General features: G+C 35.7%; 1 protein-coding gene across 5 annotated transcripts; it reads right to left on the reverse strand.

Annotated features, from left to right (window-relative positions):
• Positions 1 to 824: 824 nt before the first annotated feature.
• LOC113275553 (histone deacetylase 15-like) lies at positions 825 to 6110 on the reverse strand. Of its 5 annotated transcripts, XM_026525080.1 has the most exons (14): positions 5996 to 6110; positions 5363 to 5617; positions 4713 to 4792; positions 4560 to 4621; positions 4403 to 4480; positions 3814 to 3878; positions 3609 to 3664; positions 3393 to 3516; positions 2525 to 2701; positions 2369 to 2437; positions 2161 to 2269; positions 1880 to 2039; positions 1585 to 1630; positions 825 to 1481 (listed from the first exon to the last, which is right to left on the reverse strand). In XM_026525080.1, exons 9-14 carry the CDS (start codon positions 2606 to 2608, stop codon positions 1386 to 1388), a joined length of 564 nt encoding a protein of 187 aa, XP_026380865.1. In that variant the 5' UTR covers positions 2609 to 2701; positions 3393 to 3516; positions 3609 to 3664; positions 3814 to 3878; positions 4403 to 4480; positions 4560 to 4621; positions 4713 to 4792; positions 5363 to 5617; positions 5996 to 6110; the 3' UTR covers positions 825 to 1385. The 5 variants fall into 5 exon arrangements, with proteins under 5 accessions (XP_026380865.1, XP_026380867.1, XP_026380864.1 ...); XM_026525082.1 differs by lacking the exon at positions 5363 to 5617 and having other exon boundaries at positions 5996 to 6064; XM_026525079.1 differs by lacking the exon at positions 5996 to 6110 and having other exon boundaries at positions 5363 to 5989.
• Between the last annotated feature and the right edge of the window lie 2292 nt (positions 6111 to 8402).

The raw sequence follows: 8402 nt of genomic DNA on the forward strand, positions 1-8402 counted from the left end.
GAACCACCTCCAGTGATTCCAGCCTACTAGCCCGGATTCAATAAGAGAAAAAGACTGATTTTTCATGCATCGGATGAGTTTGGGATACCTTTGTCCAAGTAGAGAGCCAAAAGAAAGTTGCGCACCTGCCAGTTAAATGCATCATCCATACTCATCGCACGGTACTTTAAAGGCCTTTAAGTCCAAACAGTATAAAGATGCCTTCGCTACCTTGTTAGTGTCCCTAAGACTTGGACACCGTCTTGCATTGTTCTAGTTTTCGTCATTAAAGACTTACACTGAAAACTAGATACTATTGATAGACATTGAAATATTTGTTTAGTCCCTGTAGCAGGCAACCTCTTTTTGTTTTACAATTTCCCCTATGTGATCTCTTCGCATTGATTGTACAGACAAGGCGATCTATGTTGTTGTTCGGGTATAAATTGGGGTTAGGGTTTTCATTCATTTGTTTCTTAAATGCTTTACAATTGGAGTAACTATTAAATAGTATGGCACCGACTATTACAGCAGGATCTGCCTATCTCTCCGCTCTTACCCAAGAAATTGAGAGAAAACTCCACAGGATGAGATTTCTTTGTCTTCAGTTTTGATATATTGCATACTAAATTGTGATATCAGGTTAGTTTCTTTTTTTAACAGGGCAACAGATTTGCAGATATAGCTCTACAAGTTGATATTCGTGCATCAGGTGAGCCCTGATTTATGTGGATTCAAATTTGACCACCATTTTCTGTGTTAGCCATTCTAGAACTTAGTTATGTTGTAGGTATAATCCTTGTAGACCTGTTTTGATAAGTTCTGTCGTGTATAACAGTAGTCAGTTACCTTGGAATGATTACTATAATATTAGGAATGGTCTTATTTTAACACTGGAACTGCAAACAAACATAATGGTCTTGCATCTCACACATTGGGTACAGGGATAATATCCAATTGAAAACACTCTTCTCTAGCTGAAAAAGAAAAAACAAACCTTACTAGTTGAAGGTGTCAATGCTAGAGACCTCCACAGATAATGTCTATGACTTTGATGGTTCTTGTTTTCTTCGAGGGATTTATGGTTCTTGTTCTTGCTAATGTTGTTGTTGATTTTGATGTTCTTGTTGTTGTTGCCTTGGTTGTTCATTTTGATTTTGATGTTCTTGTTCTTGTTGCCTTGGTTGTTCTTGTTCTTGTTGCCTTGCTAATGTTGATGTTGTTGCTGTTTGTGTTTTGGAAGAAAAAGAGGGTTGTATTCATGTTGACAGGACATGGAGTTCTGCGACTATTGTGAATAAACAGCAACGAAGGAGGAGGGACTTCATAGCTGGATTCATTTCTTTTTGCCTCCGCGTTTAGCCTTTGCCTTCACTGGAAAAACAGAGCAATCCAACTTCCAAAATCTACTTTGGATGTCTAAGGACTTCTCTGATCGTTTCTAATCCCGAGATGGATGGTTCTAACTTGCGGACTCCAGCAGGATCACCACCAAGCAGCACCTGAAAAGGAAAATAATTAGACCAGTATGTATAAAATATCAGAGCAAGTAGTCTACCATAATTACTAAAACATGAAACGGTAAGGAAAAAATAAATAGAATACCTCTACTACTGCCTTTGCAGAAGCAGAAATGGACCTCAGATTATACCTGCCAAACAACAACATTAGACTCATTCCTATCAAACTCCACCTCCTTAAGATGACCAAATATAGCTAAATGCTCTTCATCCACAGATTCAGGTAGACACCATCCATTCTCATTCAAAAATCACTAACCTTTGCTATCAGCATCAAGCAAGTCCTCAATAATATCAGGGAATAAGTCCTCAATAATATCATTGCTAAATTAGTTAAAGTTATGATTATCTACTACTAATAAGAAAAGAAATTGACTCACCCTCCTTCAAGAATTACGAGCAACTTTCCACATATGGAAGCTAGCATGCTGGTCATCTCAGCATAATAGCGTGGAGTTACATCGCACAAGCCCAGCGGATCTCCCCTCGCAGCATCAAACCCCGCTGACACAATAGTCAACTCAGGGGAGAACTGCCTGGCTACAATTGATTCACATGGTCCAAACACTTAGCAAATCATGACCTCAACAATTAGTTAACACTAACATACCCCAAAAAGATGACAAGACAGATCCAAAGCTCAAGCAAGGTTACTACTTACCTATTGGAATCACAATATGTTTGAAAGCGCTTAAGTAGTCACAATCACCTACTCCAGCACGATTCCAGGGGATATTCACTGAATATCCCTTTGCCCCTTTGACGCCAACCTACAGAAGACCATCCAAAATATGTATTATGTTTTGTATCACGAAAATTCTGAAGACACCATATACCGAGTTTTATGAGATAATCGAGCTCATAGTTACCTTGTCAGCAGCTCCAGTAGGGGGGTAGAATTTACCTCTGTCAAATCTATGAATTGAAATGTATAAAACCTACAGAATGCATAACGAACTCCAATGATTGAAATGTTCAAAAGCAAAACCATGAGAATCAATAAGATCTGGTAATCATTGACCTACCGATCTGTCAGCATCGAAGATCTCTTGAGTGCCATTTCCATGATGGACATCCCAATCAAGAATAAGAATCTTTTTGGCACTCATTTCTTTTGCTGCAGATGCGGCAACCGCTGCATTATTATGCAGGCAGAATCCCGTGGACTTGGACACACCAGCGTGATGCCCAGGGGGCCTCACCTACGAGAAAATGCAGAAACATATGTAAATTCTAACAGAAATCATTTAATATATACTAGAATGAAGTTTTAATTATGAACTGCTAGTAATTGGACTCTAGCTTCAATTCCCCCAGCAATCAAAATTGTAACTCTATCAACAACCAATGTTGGATAAATAAAAATTGAACTGTTGACAAAAATATGAAACCAAAAACTTAATTGCAAAGTATCTTTCATATAGTGTTCATGAAAAGAAAAACTCATTTTTTGGGTGGAAAATTTGATGACTGGAGACTGCACTTGACATGTCCCCTAGAACCTTAAGACAAATCCTAATACTACATTAAAAGTAGGTTTTGGTCCTTGGTACCCCTATAGTCACCACATGACTTGTTCTCTTTAGCAGCAACTCCTCATTTGTAAGTTTTGTAAGTAAGTCAGACACACCATCTTTAAAGTCTATATAGGTCTCTTAGGTTATCAAAACGAAGTAATGGTACAAGTGGTGACTGGTGAGTACACACTGTAGTCAAAAGGAGTCAAACAAAACGGAAAAAACTGTACCCTTCCATAAATCTTTGTGCACTTCATTTTCTTGCTCCAATTTCATTATTTTTTCCTAACAAAAACTGTTTCTCAATCATAACAAAACCCCATTTTCTCAATGTTCAAGATTATAGTTCTGAAGTGTCTCATTATTTGGTTCTTACCAATGCGAAACCATTTTTGGCTTCACCCTTAAAGATAGTCGTAGCAAGGTCAGAACAAATTGCTGCTGCAAGCTTTGCAGCATCTGAAGAGTGCTGATTAGTATAAGTGTCCCCAGAAAGATACCTGTCAGTTAAAATGCAAACAATCGAAGTTAACATTGTAGTATAAGATATCATGTTTTAATAAGTGAAATAAGTGAATAATATAATGTGTACCAGATCCGCACGCTGCTGGTCTTCTCAACAGCGTGAATCTGACCCTTAGTATGTACCTGCAAAATTCAAATGAGATTGGGTGACTAAGTTAGTTAAGGATTGAAAACTAAAGAAGCCCTTATACGTTGACATTTCAGAAGACTGACAGATCTTCGGTTAATTCAACCATTATCAGGATCAAACTAAGCTGCTGATAGAAACACACCTTCTCCAGTTCGGCGCTGGAAATTTTTCGAGGCGATATCGAGGAACAATGTCCAGGAAAAATTCCTGCATAAACAACTCAGAAGATTCTTGCATTTGAAAGGCAAAAAAAAGGAGGGAATACATCTAAAGCAGGAACCATTAGAGAGTATGGAGAAGCCGAAGGAAGTTATAATATAACCACACACCATGTTTCAGGGAAAAGAACGTTACTAAACTGCACACGGTAGAGTTTCTTATGCAAATTATCCAGAAAAAGAAGGTCTTGGTTAAGTAATATCGAAGTTACTTCCAATAAACATAACACAAAATCTCGAGAAGCAACTTTTAAAAAGGGGGTAAAAAGACCATCGAAAGGGGTAACAACAGACTACTGAAGAAGAGGTAAAAAGAAAGTCAAAGTCGCACTTGGTGACAATATCTTCCTTAACTTCACCCTTCAACCAACATTAATGTCAATCACAAACGAAACACAGACCAAGTAATAAATGTAAGCATACAGTATGTGCATTAGTTAAGGTGGATTAATCCATCTTATTCATTCAGCCAGCTCCTTATATTTATTGTAAGATATGTGAAATATAACCTACCTGCCTCCTTTAGAGGGTGCAGGCGATTGCTTTAAGCCGATCGGGCCTCTCATGCGGAGCACACAACTCCTTATCTACCTGTTTCACATTAATGAATCAATGGTTTACTACTGACTTCCTGTTGTAAATACTACAAGCATGCAGGAAATGGGTCTACCTCTTCATGTAGGAGCATACGCTCATCAAATCCAACTATAGTGGATTCTTCTCCACTATGGTCTACAAAATATAACAAGTCAGTGTTAGTACACATCAATGTAAACCAGAATATAAGAATGACGTAGGCATGACCACTTATTTCTGAAAAAACCTTTTGTAGAGTAGAATTTGGTGCGCTCGACTTCTCGAGCAAGGGCCCCCAGCACATCAGAATTTGTCTTCCTTGCAAAACTGAGAGAAAGATATACAAATAAGTCAGATGTAAACAAAGATAGACAGATAATTTTTGTCTTCGTTACAAGCACCACCTAGATCACAAACAATGGATTTGACCCTCAAGAACAACCTAATATCCCTCATATTACACAGTAATATCAATAAAGGATTACCATGCATGAATCTCGGACGGAGGAAATTACAACCAAAAATAAAATACACGATATAAATAGTTGAATACCTAAACAACAAATCAAAAATAAATAAAAAAACATGCCAAAGATTCACAGGATAACACAATCAAGAGATACCAAAGAATAGCAATGTATCTACCAGTAAATAGAAGCCATACAAATTAGCTTGGACCATTTGAAAAATAGAAACAGGAAATATAAAAGTGAAAACAAACCACAAACCACCTATGAAGCATATTATTAGGGTAAAATTAAGCCATCAGAAGCAAATCTATGAAGCATATTATTAGGGTAAAATTAAGCAATCAAAAACAAACCTATGAAGCATATTATTAGGGTAAAATTAAGCAATCAGAGCCATCATATTTTCAAAGATTTGTAAATAAAGTACCTCACACTTGGAAGATTCAAACGACTGCACCAAAATGCAGTTTATGCAATACCACTTTCCGATAATTTCAAAATTTCCTCTATGTTTTTCCAACACACTAAACCAATTGGTATGTACTGTTGGCGGTGTTAGTGGTTGCTCTCTGGATCTAGGTCGAGATTAAGCTGTTCAGATGCGTCTTCTCCTATCAGATCTAGATCATGATTTAACTGTTCTGATGCCTCATCTGCTTTCAGATTTAGATCTTTTGTTCTTCTAGTTTGCACCATTATGGAAAGAAAGAAAGAAATTCGATTAAAATAAGGAAGAGAACTAGAATTTTTTTATCAGGCGAGAGGTACTAAACTACTTTGTTCTCTTCTTTTTGGGGTGGGGGTTTATAAATAGTTTGGCTGGGCTATTTTAAAGTACGGCGAGAGTTCTGTCTTTCTTCTTCTTTTCTATTTTTCCTTTTTTTTTTTTTTGGCAGAATGATAATCAAAAACAAGAGATAACATTCCAAGAAATGAAACAAGAGAAAACAATTTATTTCTTTCGATTTCAGATAGTTTTTTCATCCGATAATAATTTTAATCCTTCTATTTATCTATTTACAAAGATAGATAAAGATTATTATCAGACAACTGAACTAACCGGTCGTCCTTCTTCTTGATAAATCCACAGAGACTTGATGATGAGATTGAAAGCTTGCTTCATTGCTGTCTCAGGGAAAACTGAAAAAAGAAACTTCATCTCACTTCACTTTAAATAGTCAGAGAATCTCCGTTGACTAGGGTTTAATTTCCATATTTTTTAAGCAAAACTAGTCATAAAAACCCAAAACGACCAAACTTGTGGTACAAAAACCCCACTCAAATGTTAGGATCCATTAAAACTCCATCGTAAACAAAATTGATACAAAAATCCCAAATTTTTAAAAATTGATACAAAAACTCCAAATTTAAATGTTGGTTTCATCAAATTTTATTTTGGTTTCATCAAATTTTGTGATGATGAAACCAAAATAAAATTTGATGAAACCAACATTTAAATTTGGGATTTTTGTGTTTTTTTTTGTTTTGATGGGGTTTTTGTGTTATTTTTGTTTTGATGGGTTTTTTATGAAAGGATGGTGACACCTCTGGGGTTATAACTCGCGCACCGTTTTTTAACGCTTAATTAAGGTCATTAACTAGCTAGGGTCTAATTTTCCTCATTTTTTAATTAATTAAGGCTTAATTAAAGCCTTTTATTTCGCCAAAGATACTGAATTGATCCGCTGTGAGAAATTCTCATAGAAAGGTCTTATCTATTTAATTTAACTAGTTTCTCACCCGTGAGATGCACGGGTCTGAATATTTAATGCTCTTTTTATATAGAGAATCTTCTATATATATTATAAGAGACAGTGGTGTTCTTCCATATGGACGGCCCTTTACATTTCAGACACATAAAGGACGGTTCAGATTGAGTCATATGTTTTTGTTTTTCAATTTACATTTTTAGCATATAAAGAAGGGTTGAGATTGAGACACTGATTTAAGATTTTCAATCTACATTTTCAAGGGTCCAGATCGAGCAACATATTTCAATCTCCATTTCACCCTTCCAATGTCATTTATTTGAAGTTACTCTTCACATTCAATGTGAAACCGATTCTTTTATTGTAAATTAAACTCCCTCTTAATTCATGCTTCAAAAAAAAAAAGAACAAAGTCTTCAATCTTCGATTTAATCTTCAAAGTAACAACCTGCAACAACAAACTTGATTCCTTATTTATTTGTCGCACGGAACGGAGTCTGTTAACTAAGATGTTAACTCAAACTAGATCAAAGATCAACGTTTCTACGAATCTAAGTCTTTCTAGATCCGTAAGATATATTCATTGATTTTCCATTGTTAACAGACTCAGTTCTGTGCGACAAATCAATAAGGAATCAAGTTTGTTGTTGCAGGTTGTTACTTTGAAGATTAAATCGAAGATTGAAGGCTTTTGTTCTTGTGTTTTGATCTTGGTGTAACTTTTTGTGACTTGATTTTCTGAGATTAAAGAGGTTGTTTATTTTCAATAAACATAACCCTTTTTAAGATCAACAAGTAGATTGTGATTTTATCATAACCCTTGTAATCAAGACTGGTTATTTCGATAATCATTGTCTTGTTTGATCTTGTAACCGAGGAACTTCGGATCTGGTAACAGGTCTTAAAAATATAAGATCCTTAATTGTGCTTATATCATATTGTGATTATAAGGTGAGTTTTGTTACCAAACAATTTATCCTTTACTGTTTGGAATACGATCCAAAGGAATCTTGTCTGATTGAAGGATTGAACCATTAAGAAGATATATCAGATTTAAATCCTAAAGAGAACGCCTGTTCTGCTAGGATATCTAGTATCAAATATCTATTGAGAACTTCGGTTCTTCTAAATATTATCAAAACTAATATCTATTTAGAACTTCGGTTCTGCTAGATATAGTCAAAACAAGAATACTGTTGAAGCTGAGTAACTAGGATTTTAGTCTATTTAGTATTGTTTACACGAAGTTGCAGACTTACTTTTTGTAGCGTCTTAATTCAATTGAGTATTCAAAACTGGACTAGGTCCCGGGGGTTTTCTGCACTTGCGGTTTCCTCGTTAACAAAATTCTGGTGTGTGTGCTTTATTTTATTTCCGCATTATAATTGTTTTTATATTATAATTAAAGTAAATACACTTGTACATTAACTAGGCACTTGATATTTATCTTATAAGGTTTCGATTATCAAGTGAACACTTTGTTGTTGTATCGTCTCGATTTCATATCCATAGACGATCACACAAAGTGTATTGGATCTCTCCACTTGACTTTGATATTCTCACTTTGTTAGGCCAGTCCGGACTAACCCTATTTCAAGTGGACACCGTGTTGAAATATTCCCTGAGTGATTGTATCTCCAAGAGGTTTATACACGGTAGAGACTGAATAGGTTGTGATCAAAGAAAAAGATTGTGGTGTATTTGGGTACCCTCATCTTTTCAATTGGTATCAGAGCAGGCAAACACGAAAAGATCTAA

This window comes from Papaver somniferum, chromosome 4 (genome assembly GCF_003573695.1).
Source record: "Papaver somniferum cultivar HN1 chromosome 4, ASM357369v1, whole genome shotgun sequence".
In the NCBI taxonomy this organism is placed as follows: Eukaryota; Viridiplantae; Streptophyta; class Magnoliopsida; order Ranunculales; family Papaveraceae; genus Papaver; species Papaver somniferum.

Bases quoted from the DNA above. Each gene is read 5' to 3' on its own strand.
- LOC113275553 (XM_026525080.1), bottom strand. From the start codon at position 2,608: ATGAGTGCCAAAAAGATTCTTATTCTTGATTGGGATGTCCATCATGGA. The intron at 2,270-2,368 runs GTAACTATGAGC...GGTCTTCTGTAG, and splicing joins CTACTGGAGCTGCTGACAAG to GTTGGCGTCAAAGGGGCAAA. The intron at 2,040-2,160 runs GTAAGTAGTAAC...AATCAATTGTAG, and splicing joins ACATATTGTGATTCCAATAG to CCAGGCAGTTCTCCCCTGAG.